This window comes from Eimeria tenella, genomic scaffold (assembly GCF_000499545.2).
Source record: "Eimeria tenella Houghton genomic scaffold, Eth_scaff33, whole genome shotgun sequence".
Classification (NCBI taxonomy): domain Eukaryota; phylum Apicomplexa; class Conoidasida; order Eucoccidiorida; family Eimeriidae; genus Eimeria; species Eimeria tenella.
This window is the reverse complement of record NW_013543122.1, coordinates 247,910-268,843: the sequence shown is the minus strand read 5'-3', so window position 1 is coordinate 268,843 and position 20,934 is coordinate 247,910. Positions and strand designations below refer to the sequence as shown.

Below are 20,934 nucleotides of genomic sequence, written 5' to 3'. Positions count from 1 at the left end.
GCTGGTGTAGTAACAGACGCACACAGATTGGTTGCAGAACGCCGGTGGTTGTGCCGACCAGTTCCGGAAGAAAATCTATATTGCTGCTGCTGCAACTGCTGTTGCTGCTGCTTCTGCTGCTTCTGCTGCCACTGCCTTTTGGAAGCCTTCACGTTCATGGACCTTGTGCTCGGCCGTACTGCGTTGTTGGGGGACGTTTGCTGGTGCTGCTGCCACCGCTGCTGCACTTGCCAGTGCTGCTGCGGCCTCTGCTGTTGTAGCTGCCACTGCTGCTGCCGCTGCCACCGTTGCTGCAGTTGCCACTGCTGGGGTTGCTGGAGCTGCAGCTGCTGGAGCTGGTGCAGCAGCTGTTGCTGCGCGTAGTTCTGTCCCAGCTGCTGTTGATTCAAAAAAAGCTGCTGTTGCCAAAAGGACGGGACCATCCCTTCACCATAGAGGCGGATTGCTGCTGCATGCAGCTGCTGCAGCTCTTCAGGTGTAATGACAGGCAAGTGCGGCAGCAGCACTTCAGTGCAGCCAGGCTCAATGGCCTCTACAGTCTGTTGGAGCCTCATGCGTTCTGCTGCAGCAGCAGAAGCAGCAGAGAGTGTTCGCGCACCGCAGCTGAAGCGACTGGCGCGTCTGTTGCTGCTGCTGCTGCTGTTGCGGCTGCGGCCGCTGCACAGAAGGGCCCCACAGGGCTTCAGACCTGCAGGCATCCCATCCGAGCCCACGACGTGCAGCGTCGGCAGCAGCACGGAGTGTTGCTGCAGGTCAAATGCCAACTGCAGTAGCAACACCGCATCCTCCAAATGAAATCGTTTCCGTCTGGAACCCCTGGCTGCTGCTGCTGCTGCTGCCGCAGCTGCTCCCGCCGACTCCGAGGCCCCTGCAGCAAAAGCTGCTGCAGCTTCCGCAGCAGCAGCAGCAGCAGCAACAGCTGCTGCCTTCACACGCTTCGTGTACGACACAGGAGCCAGAAACAGCGGCACAGGAAGGCTCAGAGGCACCTGCCAACCCCCCAAGGCTTGCCGTTGCCCGTCTTCTCTCAGCACCGCAGCAGTTGCTGCTGCTGCTGCTGCGGCGGGCGCTCGCCGGGCCTCGACTTCAGGCGTTTGTGCAAAAGATACAAAACTGGCGGTCTGTGGCGCAGCGTCTGGCTGCTGTGCCGTGGGTGCTGCTGCTGCTGCTGCTGGTGCTGTTGCTGCTGCTGCCGGTTCCCGTGCTGTTGCCACGGCTGCAGGTGCGGCTTGTGCAAGTGTTGCAGTTGCTGACAAAGGTGCTGCGGCTGTTGCTGCTGCTTCAGCAGCTGCCTCCTCGGTAGATACTGGGGGCCCTCCGGGCAGCCCTAAAGGAGCAGCAGCAACGGACTGCCTCGGTGAAGAAGCAAAGCAGCAGTCCACGCAGCAGCTGCTGCTGCCATCAGCAGGTGGGGGCACTGCTGCAGCAGCTGGCCATAAGCGTGCTGCGCACGCTGCACTTGCTGCTCTTCCGCGTGCTGTCCCGTGCGGCACTGCAGCAGCAGAGTCCTTAGCTGCTGCAGATCTGCTGCTTTTGGCAATCGCGCCGCCGCTGCTGCTTTTGCTTCGGCCCCAGCTTCTGCGGGGGAGGCGGCATCTTGCATGCAGCCCAGTGTAGCTGCTCAGAGGCCTCTTGTTCTGGGGCCCGCCAGCAGCAGCAGCAGCAGCAGCAGCGGCGGTGGCGCAGCCGGCATTGTTGCTTTGAGTCTGGCTGCAAGTGCAGCAGACATTCGTGGCACCACAGTGCGCTTCTGCGGAGTCCGACATGTGCTGTTGCTGCCGCTGCTGCAGCTGCTGCTGCGCTCCACGCTCCAGCTGCGCATGCAGCTGGCCTTGTTCAAATGGCTGCGAGCAGCAGCATGCCCCTGCAAGTGCCGGAGGTGCAGCAGTTGTGGCGGGGTCTTCTTCAATTAGGGAAGCTGCTGCTGCTGCTCCCGTTGCTGCTTCTGCTGCTGCTGCTGCTACTGCAGGCAGCGGGCTGCTTCCGTGGACTGGGCAAGCCCACTGCGGCCTGCGCATCGCCGGGGCCCTTCCAAGTGCTGAACAAGAGCCAGGAACATTAGAGCTGCACAAGTCTTGACTAAGAAGTTGTACAGAGGGAGCCAAGCTGCTGGGGCCCCTCCAGCCTCGCGCATAGGCCAGCCTGGTGTCGGGTTTAGAGGGTATTGCCCTGCAGTAAAAGCTGTGGCTGGCCTGGCAAAGTGAAGTACGCTGCAGCCGGCAAAAACGCGCTGAAGCAAGCAGCAACAAACAGCAACACGCTGCAGCAAGCTGCAACGAACTGTGGGGGAAGCAGAGGGGTACAGCGGGCTGCAGCAGGCTGCAGCAGGCTCCAAAGGGCTGCTGCTGGCCACAGAAGGCTCCGAAAAGAGAGAAACTGGCGCCAAAGAGACACAGACAATACGACTACGGAATCGGTCAGTTGGTTACCTGCACCCTAGGTAGCGATAAGCAGACCCGTAAAGAGGGCCCTGGTGTACCTGGATCGGTGTAGGTAAAAGAAACCAAAATATTGCTACTCTGTATGCTGAAATAAACAGAAAGAAGGAAACGCGTGCGCGACAACGGATTAAACAGTGCCCACTCGGCCCCCTGCAGTGTTAACTTTCGGCGACAGCAACGACAAAAGCCCGCAAAGAATTGACTTTGCAGCAGCATGCCGCCGTAACAACATTAATTTGAAATTTCTAAAGAGCTACTACTTCTTTCAAGCTTGTAACTTCCGCCGCGCAGGAGTCTGTGGCGCCCCCGACCGACCCAGAACACCACCCCCCTTGCCTTACCTTCTACCGAGCTCCTTTGCGGCCAACCTCGGCCGTGTTTCCCTTATTCCATCCATTCAAAGGTCTTGTACGATGCAGCTTTTGTCGCATGTCTTCTACGCGGCGTTAAGGCCGTGCTGGCCTGCATCCGGACGTTGGAGTGCTGTTCTAGGCTGTGCCCACACCCGTAGCAGGCCATTGTGAAGCTACGGGTGTGGGCACAGCGCAGTACACTGCCGCGAGATTCCATCGGGAATTTCCCCCAAGATTGAAGCAAGCTGAAGATGTTCTATTGACACTCAAAGTCAAACAAGTGCATTTCTTGTTGCCCGCCATCATGAAATATTTCCGTTCTCACCTTATGCACAGCTTCGCGCCAGGTGGAAAGAACAAATAAATGAGCAAGCACTGGCTAAAGATCTAACCCACCTGAAACAATGCAGTGTGTGGTCCATGCTAGTATTCCATTTCGTGTTGGGCAACAGACGACTATCTGTTCCATGTGAGTCACCTCACCCATATTGATCGGATTTTATGCTGGTGGGCAGTGTCTTTAGGCACGCCTGTACTTCAGCACAAGCGGCTTCATGTGACAGAAGTGATGTCATCCAAATGGCCGATGGTTCCCTGCCCCCTGCAGAAGGTAGCGGTTTTGTCGCAGCATAACCTTCAGGTTTACCTTGTTCAATTGCTGTGTTGGCTACGGCGCCCGTCCAGATGCACCCAATCTGATCCTTGTAGAAAGCTGCTTTGAAAATTTAACCATCTTCTGCCTAGAGGCACCTAGGAGGAAGATGATAACAGGTGTAATGCTTTGAAGCCTGTACTTGGCCGACAAAGCAAAAACCAGTCTCAGCTCGGCACTGTCTAGCATATGCAATGGGGACTGATGGAGCTAATGGATCATTGACCATGACCCGTTTCCTTCCAGTGTATTTATGCAATTTAGAAAAGAAACGTTTGTTCAATACGCTCAACAACGTACTGGACCTGCTGGTCCGGGTTTTTTGTGCGAAGGCGAAGGCCACAATGATGCTGTCCAGCTACCGCTGAGAGCTCTTTTAAAACGAAAACTGCATGGCTTGTAATTGTTATCGTGCAAACCTTCGCATGAGGAGCTTCAAATATGAGTGGCGGATAGGGTTTCATCTCCCGAGAGATTGCAGCGAAGATGCCCACAAACAAACTCGGAATACTGGCCCTTGTGAAGTATACCTGTGCCGGGCCTTTAACATTGGCCTGGCAATGCTCTAATTACTGTGATATCGAGAAAGAAGCAGATCATTTTCGTCCACTGGCAATGAAACAAGCATGCAGCAAGAATTTGGCTTAAGTGATGGAAGGGAAGAGCACTAGTACAACAGGTGCTTACTGACTGTGCATGTACCGTGCTTGTTAGGAAGCCGCATGTTCCTGGAAAGAGTAATTTATGTTTTGACAAAGGTCCAACACAGATTGCATTTAAATCCGGGTCCAAACAGTTTCCCTTTCCCTTCGTGAGCTCAATTTTGTGACGAAGTTGAAGAAGGGCGATGGCTATAAAGTCAGGGACTACCTTCCCTGCCACGGCGCAAACTATTGCTTCAAATTCAACTCTTAGTCAGGCGTGACCTGCGGCGTTTTAGGATCCTGTTATGACGGCTGAATGGCGTGTATACAAGAGAAGCTGTATCCCAAGTCTTAACAGGTTGCTTCGCCCTTCGCTGTTCCAGTTTGTTAACCCTCCGTAAGGTAGGTACGGGTATTGCAGAAAATTTCTGGTTTCTCCCTGCTTATGCGCTGTAATGGATATTAGCGATGATGTCACACCCGTTCTGGACTTTTAGTTTGACGCTGCCGTAGCAGCGGAGAGTACGGAACACCCAACACCCAGCAAGCTGATAAGTGCGGCCACACGACCACGACAATGACGATTCACAGATGACGAGGCCACTTGGATGCTAGTTTGCCGCTTTCGGCAATATGTCGCTGACATTCATGTAGGGTGGCTTTCAATATGCACGACATGGGATAGCGGAATGACCCATGCGGAAGCGAGGGCAGGAGACAGTATTGTTCGCTTTTTTTCAAGTTTTGGTAAGGATATGATTACTAGCAACATCAAAGGCACTGAAGAAGCTGGCCACGCAAGCTGCAAAAGTCTGTGCTTCTTGATCTGTCAGTCTGAAGAGCTTTTCTGTATTCTTCGTATCCTCTGCTTCCTAAAAGTATTGTTTATGTAGAAAGTGCTCGGCAAACAACGGGCAGGGTACCCACCAAACGCGAAGGATGTGCCGACTAGTGGTAAAAGGCACGCTGGCCTTGCAACTTCTTTGAATTCAAAAAATTGCGCTAGATGTACCTCAGAGTCCACGCCGAGTTCATGAGCTTACTAAAACTTGCATGAGTTCAATTGGTAATGCGCATTGAACATCAAATAAGGCCGATGACACTACGCCACCGTGCTGCAAAGTAGGCGCTGAAGTCGTGAAGCGTTTGCAGACTTGTGGAAATAACGTTTTTCCGTGACATAGATGCTAGTTTTCTGCAATTCAAATTAGATCAGTAGAAAGCTTCATTCCGATATAGGAAGATATTTAAAAGATGAGCCGGATAAGAACTGCGCTTTCTCCCAATCTAGCGCATGCTCAATTTCATCATCCCCTTTGCCATGGAGTGCAGACTCTAGCATCTCCTGAGTGCGACTAGAAAGTTGTTTAAATGACGCTGTGGAAAGAATGGAGGCTCCAACAATACGAAGGAATTCATTAGGCAAGATGGTGTCGTAGGGATCCCTAACGAGATGGTAATTCGCCAAGCTGAAACAATATCACACCGCGAGCGTCAAGGCTTTCAAACGGCTGTATTGTGGAAGATCGCCCTCATTAATGCAGATCGTTTTTCAGTTCATGTTTCTCTACAGTTATAGCAAAGGTTCATTCAGAAAGGCTAGTATGATATGCGCCTTCGACATCTAGCAAACTCATTGTTCAGTTCCGAGAATACCCATGAATGCCTAGATCTTAAGTGCCGCCAAAATAAATGTTTACACGCAAATGTATCTTCACCTGAAGGCATCTTTTCTACAGTGCCTGCAAGTAGTCATCTTACCAGTAGGCTAGCATCCTTGTCCAAATTTCCCTGGCGCTCGGGAATCGTTTCAAAGCATGGGGAAGGCAGGCTTCCACGTTTGCAATTTCAATTGGAAAGGCCTCCCTATCCAGGTCTTCAGAAAACCAGTAGCGTCTCCAGAACTGAAAAATCGAACAATAGCAAAATCGAACAATTGTGGACTCACGCAAGGCGGAAATATTATTTTGCGAAGCATATATAACCTTATTGCACTCTTCCATAATACAAAGGTTAACGTACGCGCATTATAGGGAGCAGCGAGTAAGCACAAGAGCCGTTCTGATTCTTTTCGATTCCCCGAAAAAGTTCGTCCTCGCATGACTCCCGGAATGGAATACCAAGGCTCTGTAGTGCTTCAATAATCGCTGACCGTCGAACTCCAGTGGGGTTGACGATGTGGATGACGGTGGGGCGTTCAGGACACCTTGAAATGTTAACTAAAATGTCTGCTGATATATCAATGGGAGTAGTTAAGAACGGGGGCCCTACTGGCAAAACGCCTGGAGGAACGATACCTTCTTGCAATGCAGCCATTACAATTGCAAAGAAAGAATTTGAGAACTCGATTCTGCCATTGTTGAAGTACACTGCTGAGTTTGGTATTCTGTACACTGTGAAGGCGAACTTGTTCTCGATGTCGTGAGAACTTCCTGTTGCAGACTTCTTTAGCTCGTCCAGCCGTTGTTGACACTTCAAAAGCACCTCCTCTACAGCCCATCTTGCCCACGGATAACCGATAATGCTCGCTGGCATTTGGTTTTCCATTCTGCATACCAGCTCGTCAGGCACGGAAAGTTGCTCTGGTAAAGACACGTTTAGGTCCCCAGCGAATGCTCCAAAGTACTGAATGTGAGCCGCGAAGTCTGATAAAACGTGGAAGTGCTTAGCTATTCCTGTGGTGCATAACTCTATTAGGGGCAGGAGCGAAAGGACATTGGCTTTTCGGATCTTCTCATACGGCTGTGCAAAGTCTACAACCCTTGCAGCATGATACACCGCCTCAACTCTAGTTGCCAGCGTTTCAAATGTTTTCGAGGACAGGCCCATCCTGGGAGCTTTCAAGTCTCCAACAACCGGCACGATTTGCTCAAAAAAGCGGGCTTTCCATTTCTGGCCCCTCCCCACAGCAGCATCGACGATACGATACATCGCATGCATTCGGTCACGAGCTTGAACCAGACAGTAGATGCGGGGAAATCGACTTTGGACTTCCTTTCCGCAATCTATCCTCTGCTCTAGCAAGCCAAACAAAATTCGGCTTCCAGTAAGGCCCGTAGCTCCTGTCAAAAAAATCTCGGACACAATACTAGGAGGTGTGCATGGCTTCAATGATACTAAATTATGCCTGTTAAGCATATCTTTGCAAATGTGATCCACCAGGTACGCAACATCATCCCGAGGAGTCTGCTTCCGATCTTGGGCCAGCAGTGCTGCTGCACCCAGTAAGAAGACGAACTTCTGTGAATCGAGTGGAAACGAATTGTGCTTCCACACATGCCGCGTAACCTAACGCACAAACACAGTATGCACTTGGAGTTCGAGTTGCTGAATCAGCATCCAAAATCATGACAGACTCTGCACAGCTGTGCTCTGCTCTTACCCGTGTCCGGATACTCTCGTGCCACTCAATAATGCAGCTTCTTCAACAGTATCGTGTAGCCACAAGTGAAAATTCCGCCACACTAGTCGAACTCACAATTGCCTTAGTAGAACTAACCAACGACAGCGCCATGGCAGCTTACCTTTGGTGCCATTGTAGGATCGTCACCCTCTTCTGTGATCGACGCGACCACTGTGCCACCTAGACCGTAGGCAAGATTTGCTCCGAAAATCCGTGTTTGGTTATCGGAAGTGTGAATAGTTTGGCCTTCACGAGTGTAAATTATACTGGTTCTGTCGAAAGCGCCAATATCTGGATGCATCTTCTTGAATTGGATGTTCGGTGGGACATAGCGATGCTTCAACGTAAGTACGGTTTTCATGAACGCAACTAGAGCTGCGGCAGAATCTAGGTGCCCGATATTGTTGTGGGCGCTGCCTACGATAAGCGGAGCGTCTTTTGGTCTGTCCTCAAACACTTGTTTAAGCGCATTCATCTCTATAATGTCCCCGAGAACGGTAGCCGTGCCGTGTGCCTCGTAGCACCTGACCATGGACTGATCTACTTTGCCATCCTCCAGCGCCAACTTAAGAACCCGTGTAAGGGCTCTACTATTTGGAGCTGTCAGACGCGCACCTTGTCCATAGTGCGATACTGCTGAGCCTCGCACAACAGCATGCACGAACTTTGACTCACGCCTTGCAGTCTCTAACGGTGCAAGGAGAATACCAGCAGCCCCTTCACCACGTACAAGCCCATCTGCTGCAGCATCAAATGTGCGGCACCTCCCAGACTTCGAAAATTGACGCGTCTTACTGCCACCTAGGAAAAAGCAAGGAACCAGGATCAGGCTCACCGCACCAACGAACGCTTTTGAGCACGCTGAGAGTCTCAGCTTCATAATTGCCGTGTCCAAGGCCACAAGACCGGATGCGCATGCAGTGTCAACTCCCAAGCTGGGCCCAATTAGGCCAAGAGAGTACGATATTCTATTGGGAATTAGGCACATCAGTCCACCAGGCTCAGGGTAGCCGGAAGCTTCACCCAACCGGGGCACGCCACCGTCTGAGCCTTCCCCGATTGCAAGAATACCATTTTCCCCCTTGGTTAAACTAGACAGTTGATATTCATTTGTGTAAGTTGCACAAAAGACTCCAATGTCTTGGCCCTTGACGTCTTCTTGCCGATATTCTGCGTCGACAAATGTCTCATAAGCCACTTCCAGTAATACGCGCTGTTGAGGATCAATATTTCTCGCTTGGCTTTCACTCATTCGGAAAAACTCATTGTCAAACAGGTGAGCGTTATCCAGCAAGGCAGCCTCCCTTACATAGCATTTGTTTTCTTCAGGATCTGGATCAAAGAGAGGCTCAATGTTGAACCGTTGCCACGGAATATCTTGCACGCAGTCCGTCCCAGCGACCAACATGCTCCAGAACTCTTCAGGTGAATTGCTCTTTCCTGGGAGCCGACAGCCCATGCCGATTACAGCAAACCCTTCTAGTTCCGCTGAGGGAAGCGGCCTTGCAGCTGATGGGCGACTTATGGAACTGGCGGACAGCTGGCTATGGAGGCATTCTGATATGTACTCAATAACTTCACCTAGAGTTCCATACTCCAGAAGCAGAGAGGCTGGTAAGCTCATTGAGAGCTTTTCCTGAATAATATTTCGAAGTTCAACAGACCCCAAGGAATCAAGCCCAAGCTCGTCTAGGCGTGTCTCTGCGCTGATATTTCGTTCTTCACCAACCAATGCCTTTGCGGCTTCAAGAACTGTGGACTCAATGGATTCCCTCGAATGAGCATCTATTTCGTGGCCTGAAGAAGGACCCAGCTTCTCCAACCCCGCTTCTATGAACGCTTGTGGGACCGACTGGCCAAATGCTCGTAAATATTTCTTCCAATTTACATTCAAGGCGCATACACATGGTTCTTTCATCCGCAGAGCCAGTTCCATGACCTTTACACCATCTACAGGCACGAATGGCTTAATTCCACGTGACTCGAATACCCGCTCAAGCCTCTTGTTTCTTGTGACCATGCCAACATCATTCCAGGGGCCCCACTGAATGCTTTGAGCCTGGAGCCCTTGGGACTTGCGCCAACATGCCATCGAATCCAAAAATGCATTGGCAGCAGCATAAGTCGCCAGAGCGTCATTTCCGGGCAGGGCTGATATAGAGGAAAAAAGAACGAACATGTCAAGGCTAGCTTCCAAGTTCAACTGCTGGCAAGCAAGGTGCAGGTTCCACGCTCCACTCACTTTGGGTTGGTACACGTATTCGATGCTTTGCAGATTCGAATCTTGGAGGTTAGCCTCGCCCTCAATGCCAGCACAGTGAAATATTCCTCCAATGGGGAAGTTTTGGTGAACTTTAGAGAGGATGTCGTTGACAGCTTGAAAATTTGACACATCGCAAGGCATAATTTCAACCCGTTTTGCATGAATTCCTTCCTCTATAGCCCTCCAAGCTGCCGTTTGCAATAGTGCACCGGCAGGCTTCCCAGTTCTCGATAGGAGGACAACTAAGCCTGCTCCTTGTTTCAGTAGCCACTCTGCAGCACTTAGACCCAATCCTCCAGTGCCGCCAGTAATCAGGTAAGCTTTCGCTCCAGAAGGTGGTACTCTGTCTTGTGCTTGGCTAGTGGGGACTTGTACTAGGCGGGGAACCATATAACTCGTGCTTGTGATGATGACATCTTCCTCAACTAAAGCAGGGGAACTATGGCTCAATAACTCAAACTGTGCGCCAATCCAGCCACAAGCCTTTCCCAGAAATTCTACAGATGCTTCTTCAACGTTTACGTACAACATCGTAAATGGCTTCTTGCAGAACCTTTGAACTTCGAGCCGACAAGTGCGACACATTCCCAGTAGCCCCGCGTGCCTTATGTGGAAATCGGTACCATGCTTGCTGGAGTCGATATCAGTGGGGACTCCAAAAGCGCTGTTGCTGCACCTAGTAACCACACATAAGGGAGGGCAAAGGAATGTATCATCTTCTGCCGACTTGATGTATGCAAGAAGTATGTTCCTAAGATCATCAAGACATGATGTGCTTGAATGAGAGCCCCACAGGCCACCCACGAATATCACTCCATCTGCAACGCGTCCAGAGGACAAACGGGGAAGAGAGGACACTTGTTGGATGCTGAAGGCTTCTGCGATCTTGGCTTCTTTGATACCTAAAGATTCAAGAAGACTTTGAAAGGCAGAAAGATATTCTTTTGGAACGCCACAAAACAACCAGTTCCTTGCTCGCTGGGCAAGAGCGCTGCATGATTCCTGAGAAATCCCATCTCTCCATGTCATTTTCCAGAGCGGCCCCTGGAACGCTTGAAGCTCCTTCTCTACGGCTGAATCAGCACTGGCTTGATTGTATTTACTTTTTATCGATTCAAATGGAAAGGGGAACCTCCTGAGAGAATCGAACACCGCAAAAACTCCGAAGTCGCATGATTTTGTTCCGCACGAAGTCTTTGTAAAGAGGACGTCTATCAAGTCATATTGCTTTGATTACTATGGAGAATTTTGAGAAAAGGACAATGTGCATTGTCTTACTTGTGGTTCCAGGAGCACGCAGAATGCGTTACGGCTGAATTGCATATCTGCTGAAGGCGCATTTCAAGTTCAGAATGGTCCGCCAAGCATTGGTTAGGCCCTGACATCTCAAAGTATTTTGTGTCTAGACATTTTTGGTTCAGGAGAATTCGGCTCGCAAGATTAACAAGCGTGCGCTGAGGCCCTATCTCTACAAAGATAATGTGATCCAAACCGCATGACTCAACCGCGGCCATAACAGCTTCCCTAAACCTGACAGGCAGCGTAAGCTGCCCGCCCCAATAATGTGGATCTTGAGGCTCTGATGGGTCAAGCATTCGCCCACGAACCGTCGAAGCAATGGGTATGCTCGCCGGCTGTAGGTTTACTGTGCTGACAATTGCTTCCATCTCCGCAACAGCACCCGCCATGAGCGGAGAGTGGAAAGCGTGGGATACTGGGAGGCGCCTGGCAGCAGCAGAAGCACCAAGGTGCCGAAGCAGCGTGTCCACTTCATCCCTCGCTCCTGCAATCGTCACGCTTTGTGGAGCATTGTCCCCTGCAAGGGCGACTGCGTGCAAGTGTTGAAGGTCGCCGGAGAGGGCAGTTTGGACTTTGTCAGCTGGCAGCCGGCAAGCTACCATGATTCCGTCATTGCTGGGCTGGGCCGCCAGCAGCGATGCGCGCCTTGCAACAAGACGCAAGGCATCCTTCCATCCCATCACGCCAGCAACAGCGGCCGCCGCGTATTCACCCAAGCTGTGGCCAATCACAACGTCGGGCTTCATCCCGCGGTCCAGAAGCACGTGACTCAAACCTAGCTCAACGGCGACGATAGCAACTTGTGAGTATTGCGTTTGGCTTAAGAGTTCCTCCATTGCCTTCCTGTCGGGTTGCGCTCCTGCGCCATATATCATGTCTTCAACACTTTGAGGGCCTCTTTCTGGGAACCAGTGCATTTCCTTCAAACACGCGGTGCATTCGGAAATTGTGTTTCTGAATACAGCACTATGGTTGAAGTAAGCACATGCCATATCCAGGTATTGCGATCCTTGTCCAGTAAATAGCCACACAGTACTGGCACAGCGTTTTCCCGAAGTGGCGTTGGCTGGCTCCCCAGTTGCCGCCCAGGTCGACTTGAACGTGGGGGCCACCTCAACAATTGCGTGAGCATTGGAACCTCCAAATCCGAACGAACTCACCGCACCCAGCAGTGGCTGCGACTCGTGAATCCCAAACAGGCCATCGAGGGGAACACACTTGCTCGGAAACATGAGGCCTCTGTACTTGTCGCTTCTAGTCACGTCAATGTGTGGGTTTAGCATGTTTAGATGCAGATTTGGAGTAGCCATTCTGTGTTGCAGGACCAGAATTAGCTTGATGAGTCCCGCGATGCCTGCGGCCCCTTCAGAATGCCCCATGAGCGATTTCAAGGCGCCCACTATCAGTGGGGGACTGTCTGCAAAGCCATTGCAGTAGACTGCGCGGATCGCTCCAATTTCGATAGGATCTCCCAGAGACGTCCCAGTACCATGTGCCTCCAACACCGACACATCTGCAGGCGATTTTACTTGGGCATCGTGAAGAGCTGCTCGAATGACTGCTTGTTGAGCAGGGCCGTTGGGCGCAGTGAGACTTGCGCTTCTGCCTACGTGGTTATTGGCAGCACCCCGAATCCAGGCGTAGACAGCCCGTGGGTCTGTGGAGTGACGCGGTAGAGCCTTCACCAGTATTGCGCCACATCCCTCACTGCGGACATAGCCGTTGGCAGAGGCGTCGAAGGTTTTGCATCTTCCATCAATGCTGAGCATGTGCGCTTTGCATGTCTGAACAAAATAAGCGGCTGAGAGAAGCGCGTTAACGCCAACTACTAGTGCAGTCCTTTCTTGTGAATGGAGTGATGGTAGGGCGAGGCAAAGGGCAACAAGGGAGGATGAGCAAGCGGTATCAACTGACACGCTTTGGCCTGTCAGAGAGTAGAAGTACGATATTCGGTTTGCTAATATTGATACGGCATTGGATGTCGCTGTGAACGCTGTGATGGAGGAGAGGTCCTTGAAGACGTCCTCGTGGTTCATTGAACCAACAAAGACGTCAATAGGAAGACCTTTCAAGTCTTCCAAGCCATCGAACCCGGCATCAACAACAGCTTCAAATGCTACTTCGAGTGAAACGCGTTGTCGAGGATCCATTTGTCTTGCTTCTCCATCGGAAATATGAAAAAAATGATTGTCAAAAAGATCCATATATCCAATGAAGCCTCCTTGGCGCACATACATCTTACCGGGAGCATCAGGGTCTGGATTGTATGAACCATCAACGTCAAACCTGTTTTCAGGAATGTTGGATATGCAATCTACACCGTGGAAAAGCATCCTCCAAAATCCACTGGGGTCACTGTCCGACCCTGGAAAACGGCATGCCATTCCCACTACTGCAACTTCGACGCCTGCTGCAGCTTCAAAAGGTGTCGACGGCTCGACAAGTGCAGCGGGCTTGCTTTCAGTGTCTTTATCCTCGCCTACTTCTTGCAAAAGAAACTTCGTCAGCGCGTCGACAGTTGGATGGTCAAATAGAACAGTTGCGCTGAGTCTTACATTCAGTGCGCTTTGGACTGAGTCTCGGAACTCAATTGCCCCCAAAGAGTCGATTCCAAGCTCCTGTAAAGGAGCGTCTGCACTTAAGTCGGTAGAATCATTCAAAACAGACTTCGCAGCCGTCATGATGGCCTGTTTGATGCGCTCGCGCTTATCCTTTTGCTGCACCCTACTTGCTTTGTGCGCAGGCTCTACAAAACTTCCACCTTTGTGGCCTGAAGTGTCGGCAGATGACTTAGATGCACCTGACTCAAGCATTCCGAACTGTTGGAGGGCTACTGGAATGCCGAATTTATAACGCTGCAAGAAGCGGCTCCAGTACAGCGGTTGACATCCCACAACAACTTCTACATTTTGTTGCAAAATTGCACTGAGCGCCAGCAGTCCCAGTGGGTTGGAAATTCCCCCAAATCCCGCCTTCGCAAAACGCCCTTTCAGCTGTGTAGCCATGCCTTGCTCCACCCATGGGCCCCACTGAATGCTATGGGCAACAAGACCACGCGAACGCCGGTACCTTGCCAATTCATCAAGACAGCAGTTGGCGGCTGCATAGTTTGCCTGGCCGGCGTTCCCTAGCAGTCCAACCGACGACGAAAACATTACGAAGTACTTCAATCGCTCTTCCATCCCCAGCGCGGAGAGGCAATTGTGCATATTCCATGCTCCTTCTACCTTTGGTCGGAATACTAGCTCCAAAGAGCTTCGGTCTTGTTGAGCTAGTGGCCTGTCTACCAGTACACCTGCACTATGGAAGATGCCACTTAACGGGCCTACAAAGCATACCTTGCTGGTGACGTGACAAACAAGGCATCCCCGCGCAATGCCATCGAACAGATTCTTGACATCAGATACGCGAGCAACGTCGCATCTTTGGACGATGATTTGTGTACCGCTATGCTTCTCTATGAGCTGCTGCCAAAGTTTCGCCGTGGCTCCATCACGTGGCGGCGTTCCCGTCCTGGAGAGCAAAATCAATGCATTGGCGCCGTTATCCGCAAGCCAGTGGGCTACAGTGAGACCGAGCCCGCCAAGGCCGCCCGATATTACGAATGTTTCCCCGCTTCCTATATTGCACTTCACACGCTCAACCGGCAGAAGCTGGATCCCGCTGAACACAAGCTGAGGAGTGAGCACGCGACCACTACGGACAGCAAACTCGGTTTCGATATATTCGCGGCCGTCTTCTGCGAAAGATTGAGTGTATTTTGTGAAGCCGGGGGAAAGCAGAATCGACGCGACCTGCTGAAGCATGTCGACTGTAGGATGCACAGTTTCCAAATGAAGTGGCTCTATGTCTAGCAGGACAAGGGGGACCGGACGGTTTGCAATTGCTTCCATTTCAAGACGTGCTGTCCGGCATAGACCTCGAACTCCTGCAAGCAATGGGTGTGCGGCCTCTTCCTCGGGCAGCACAGCGGAGGCAGCTCCAACCACAACGACCACTGGAGGTAGGGTCTCAGACCCACTACCATTAATCTGTTCTGCTATACTCTGCAGGAAATCCACGACATCACCAATGTATTCTTCTGCAGTGCTCCAGCTTCGGCATGCGCCACCGAAGTGCACCACTGCATCCCACTCAGCTAAACTAACGCTGTCCCACTTGTTTCGCAAGGCCTTGGAGGCGTAGTGCAGCTCAATAGTGGTGCTTGAATCCACTGTTTGAACCGATGGGCTAGAATCCTCAGTCCCTACTCCGTGCACAAGCCAATGCATTGCCCGCCTCTGCGTAGCAGGCTTCGAATATGTCTGCCATGCCTTTCTTTCGATCCAATTCTCGCCCCACAATAGCCCACGTCCAAGGTCCCTCTCCGCAGGAAAGATCTGATTCGACACTACTGGCTGCAAGCACATGGTACCAATCTGTGCAATCGAATTGGCGCTGTCATCAAACAAAGTGATGGAAACGAGAGCACCATCGGACTCTGTCGTTGCGTCCTTACCACCAGTTTTCATGCTTATTTCTGCCCAGTAGCAGTTATTCAATGCACACGTACTATTCCACACTCGCACTGCGGAGGCTCTAACAGGCACAAGGGCTGTTGCGCAGCTATGCACGCTGAATGCAAGAAGTGCTGCGGCCTGCACACATCCATCGAAGATTGATGGATGCAAAATGAAGCTACGTTCGAAATCAGCGACTTCGTGGTGGAACTGCAGCTTTACAAGTGCAGAAGTGTCTGCAATCAACATGTCCTTAATAGTTTGAAAGCATGGTCCGTATTCTAGTCCACGCCGCCGAAGTTCTTCGTAGGCTTCAGCAGCACCGTAATGCAGAGTCATGTTTTCAGTCAGGCGTTTAGTGCTCCCCTCGACATCCAGTGGCGGTGGCTTCACAGAACTTGCATCTTCCATCACCGAAATCCAGCCTTCAGCATGAGTAACCTCAGCAGAGAGAGCTGTATCAGCTGCGATGCCTCCAGCGTGGTGTGAGGAAAGGGTAGCGTACGTGCATTCTTCTGCCTCTTCTAGCCGTAGCTTCAGATGAACACCGCTCCGGCTGGTTGGACAATGAGCGATACGGGTTCCCCATGTTTCAGGGCCTTCGTACAAAATCATCGGCTTGAGAATGGCTACGTTTTGCAGCTCGATGCAGGCCTCCCCAAATGTGCAGCCATGTCGAGCTAAAGCAGCACCTAGCATTGCGTCGATGAAGCCAACGCCTGGAAGAATGGGTATACCCCATACAAGATGGTCCCTCAGAACGCGCAGCGTGCCGTTGCGCACGCTTGCTTCACAAATTGCGACGCCATTTTCTGGCTCAGTACTGAGATCTGCAGTGTCGCTGTCGATGAGTGGGTGAGATATCTTCCTCCATTCAAAAGACCTGCGAAAAAACGAAGCGGACGCGGAAAAACTGTTGTGCTAGTTTGTCGAAAACTACCAGCGGAGCGCCACTGGAAGGGCCACGGTAATCGACGCTTGGTGTCATCGTTTCCGAACTAAGTGAAAAACGGGAAAACTGCCTTACTGGTGGTTCCACTTGTGCGTGGAGATGGAATCGTCGTCGCCCCTGCATATGCGCTGGCACTCCTGAAGTCTCTCCATTAGTGTTTCTTCATCGGCTGCTTCGCCCCTTTCAACCATGTTGAACATCTCCACCGTGTGGCCCTCATGCTTACCAATTGTCTGTGCAGCCAAATTAATGAGAGTTCGCTGGGGCCCTACCTCTACAAAGATAATGTGATCCAAACCGCATGACTCAACCGCGGCCATAACAGCTTCCCTAAACCTGACAGGCAGCGTAAGCTGCCCGCCCCAATAATGTGGATCTTGAGGCTCTGATGGGTCAAGCATTCGCCCACGAACCGTCGAAGCAATGGGTATGCTCGCCGGCTGTAGGTTTACTGTGCTGACAATTGCTTCCATCTCCGCAACAGCACCCGCCATGAGCGGAGAGTGGAAAGCGTGGGATACTGGGAGGCGCCTGGCAGCAGCAGAAGCACCAAGGTGCCGAAGCAGCGTGTCCACTTCATCCCTCGCTCCTGCAATCGTCACGCTTTGTGGAGCATTGTCCCCTGCAAGGGCGACTGCGTGCAAGTGTTGAAGGTCGCCGGAGAGGGCAGTTTGGACTTTGTCAGCTGGCAGCCGGCAAGCTACCATGATTCCGTCATTGCTGGGCTGGGCCGCCAGCAGCGATGCGCGCCTTGCAACAAGACGCAAGGCATCCTTCCATCCCATCACGCCAGCAACAGCGGCCGCCGCGTATTCACCCAAGCTGTGGCCAATCACAACGTCGGGCTTCATCCCGCGGTCCAGAAGCACGTGACTCAAACCTAGCTCAACGGCGACGATAGCAACTTGTGAGTATTGCGTTTGGCTTAAGAGTTCCTCCATTGCCTTCCTGTCGGGTTGCGCTCCTGCGCCATATATCATGTCTTCAATACTTTGAGGGCCTCTTTCTGGGAACCAGTGCATTTCCTTCAAACACGCGGTGCATTCGGAAATTGTGTTTCTGAATACAGCACTATGGTTGAAGTAAGCACATGCCATATCCAGGTATTGCGATCCTTGTCCAGTAAATAGCCACACAGTACTGGCACAGCGTTTTCCCGAAGTGGCGTTGGCTGGCTCCCCAGTTGCCGCCCAGGTCGACTTGAACGTGGGGGCCACCTCAACAATTGCGTGAGCATTGGAACCTCCAAATCCGAACGAACTCACCGCACCCAGCAGTGGCTGCGACTCGTGAATCCCAAACAGGCCATCGAGGGGAACACACTTGCTCGGAAACATGAGGCCTCTGTACTTGTCGCTTCTAGTCACGTCAATGTGTGGGTTTAGCATGTTTAGATGCAGATTTGGAGTAGCCATTCTGTGTTGCAGGACCAGAATTAGCTTGATGAGTCCCGCGATGCCTGCGGCCCCTTCAGAATGCCCCATGAGCGATTTCAAGGCGCCCACTATCAGTGGGGGACTGTCTGCAAAGCCATTGCAGTAGACTGCGCGGATCGCTCCAATTTCGATAGGATCTCCCAGAGACGTCCCAGTACCATGTGCCTCCAACACCGACACATCTGCAGGCGATTTTACTTGGGCATTGTGAAGAGCTGCTCGAATGACTGCTTGTTGAGCAGGGCCGTTGGGCGCAGTGAGACTTGCGCTTCTGCCTACGTGGTTATTGGCAGTACCCCGAATCCAGGCGTAGACAGTGTGTGGTTTTGTAGACTCGCGTTGAAGCGTCTGCAGGAGGAGTGCACCACATCCCTCACTGCGGACATAGCCGTTGGCAGAGGCGTCGAAGGTTTTGCATCTTCCATCAATGCTGAGCATGTTAGCCTTACAGTACTGTTCAAAGACGTAGTGATTGATCAAGACATGAACTCCTGCTGCAATCGCTGAGCTGCACCTGTTGTCGTTGAGAAACTGCTTTGCCACATCCAGTGCTACAAGGGAAGAAGAGCAAGCAGTATCAATGGTCATGCTTGGTCCGTGTAGATTGAACACATAAGATAGCCGGTTTGAAACTATTGATGCAGCTCCACCAGTCCCACTCAAGCTCTTCGCTTCCTGCGTCGAGGTGCACGCCTCACGCACCCAGTCATTGTTGCAGCAGCCTACGACAATAGCTACATCCAGTTGGTTTGTTCGCTGTGTAGTACTTGAAACTGCCTCATGGCAAACTTCCAGCAAGACGCGTTGATGAGGATCCATTAGCTGAGCCTCGGCGATAGATATATTGAAAAGTGCGTTATCAAATAAGGCCATATAAGGATATATTCCAGCATCGTTGACATAAAGCTTATTTAGTGAGCCTGAAGAAGTGTCCTTGTACTTCCAAGGATCGAAACGTGTAAGGGGGATGTGCTTAATGCAGTCATGACCACCTTCAAGAGCACCCCAAAGATCTGCCTCGGACTGAGCCCCTGGTGGAAGCCTGAAAGCTAATGCAGTGACTGCAACCGCGCTTGTCTCAGAACCACGCCCAAGTCTAGGTAGCATCTTCTGGTTCAAATCCGTTTCATGCGCTGCCGAAGAGATCTCTTGGAGGTACGGAACCAGCTGAGCTATGCATGGATGGTCATATAAAATGGTTGCTGGAAGCTGCATATGTAGCTTTTTTGAAAGGCTCTCCCTAACTCCAATAGATGCCATCGAGTCTACTCCTGCTTCCACAAACGGTGTGTTCTCTTGTAAAGGTTCATCGCGATCCAGGGCTACTTTCAGGGCTTCGTGAACTGCTGCCCTGATCTGTTCACGAGATATGGACGGTGCTGGTGGTGTTAGGGACTGCTGTGAAACATTGTCTACTTCAGGAACCGGGGAAATTCCCTGAGATCGTGAGCCGGAGTCAGGGAGCACGTCCACATCTTCGAAGCTTGACGAAACAGCGCCGAGATCCGCTTGTTCCGCTTGCATCATTCCATCGCAGCCATTCATCAGACTCAATGAGTTGTCATGAAGGGCGTCTTTGGCCCTCGTGCTGTTTATCCCACTCCCAGGTCCTAGAATGGGTATGTCAGTGAACACTACAGAACCACCACGGCCAGCATCCTGGTCGACAGATGACGCGGCAACACTGAAGTTTGTGCCGCAGAAGGACGAAGAAGGTGTTGCAATGCAGCCCTCCGGTGTTATGAGCTCGACAGGAGATACCCCGTCGCTACTGCCTGCTGGCACGCTAATTAGGTGCGACCAGGGAAAGCGGCTTTTCTTCCAGTAACACTTGTCATTCAGCTGTGTCCTAAAGTCGTGCTGGCCTGTTGGTGGGCCTTCTAAAATAACGTGTCCGTTGCAGCCACCAACTCCAAATGAGCTAATACCCACGACAAGCGGCCGTTCAGGCACAGAAAATTTGGTTGGTGCACGAGGGATGGAAAAGTATCGCGGAATTCTATCTACTAAGCTGCTGAGGCGATTGAAATGAAGGGTGCCTGGGACACAGCGGTTGATGAGCACAAGAATAGCCTTACAAATTCCTGCACCACCTGATGCGCCTTCGCAATGTCCGATGTTTCCTTTGATCGAACCCACAAGGAGAGGCCTTTCAGATTCGTGAGAGCCTCCAAAGACAGCCGCGAGGCTTTGAAGTTCCACTGCGTCGCCCATTCTTGTTCCAGTACCGTGGGCTTCGATGTAGTCAATATCTTCGGCAGACATGCTTGCCTTGGTTAGAGCTCCTTCCATGACACGGCGCTCAGCACTTTCGCTGGGTGCTGTGGTGGAAAAAGCCCTCCCACTGTGAACAATTGCATGCCCACGAACATATGCGAGTGGTCTCACAAGCGAAGTGTCAACATAGTCCGCGACATAATCTTCCCTGACCAGCGAAAAAACCACGACTCCCTCGGATCTAATGAAACCATCGGAAGCCTCGTCAAAAGGGCGGCAGCGGCCCTTTCGCGAGAGCATTCCCAGATTGCACAAAGCTACTGTGACCTCGGGAGCAATGATCAATTGAGATGAGCCAGCAAGGGCGCATATCATCCTTCCAGATTCTATATGACTCACAGCAGTGCAAAATGCAACGATACCCGAAGACGTGGCCGTGTCAATTGTCATCGAAGCCCCCTCAAGGTTCATACAATACGAAATACGATTGGCAAGCATTGCATGCTGAAGGTCTGCAATGAAACACGAAGGGCCTTCCCTTCCATGAAGTTTTGCATGTACAAGAAACCTGAACAAGTGCAAGAAAGGCACAAAGAATCCGCATCGTCAAAAGGGACAGCCGTGTGGTCTACAGCGCAGCCAGCTGCTCGCTGACCAAACGATGTCTTCGAAAGTCATCCAAAAAGTTTCATTCTGTATTGTACAGGCATACTTCTTTGAAGAATTACTTTCCAGGGAATGCTGCTGAACTTACCAGTCGGCGCATGAACACCCA

The 20,934-nt window shown here is 51.6% G+C and overlaps 2 protein-coding genes across 2 annotated transcripts in view; both read right to left on the bottom strand.

The window, feature by feature from the left end:
- The window catches only part of ETH_00005795 (uncharacterized protein), a gene marked incomplete at both ends in the record, with an annotated part of 2,721 nt that extends 703 nt beyond the window's left edge, over window positions 1-2,018 (bottom strand). Inside the window, one exon of the mRNA XM_013376295.1 lies at window positions 23-2,018. Coding sequence (XP_013231749.1) covers window positions 23-2,018 — 1,996 coding nt within the window. The remainder of the gene's footprint in view (window positions 1-22) is intronic.
- A 3,297-nt stretch (window positions 2,019-5,315) lies between these two features.
- Window positions 5,316-20,657, bottom strand: ETH_00005790 (uncharacterized protein; the record flags this gene model as incomplete). Its single annotated transcript, XM_013376294.1, has 6 exons — window positions 5,316-5,559; window positions 5,852-5,994; window positions 6,113-7,378; window positions 7,615-10,891; window positions 11,035-16,437; window positions 16,582-20,657. The coding sequence occupies 6 exons, from the start codon at window positions 20,655-20,657 to the stop codon at window positions 5,316-5,318; spliced, it is 14,409 nt and encodes a 4,802-aa protein (XP_013231748.1).
- Between the last annotated feature and the right edge of the window lie 277 nt (window positions 20,658-20,934).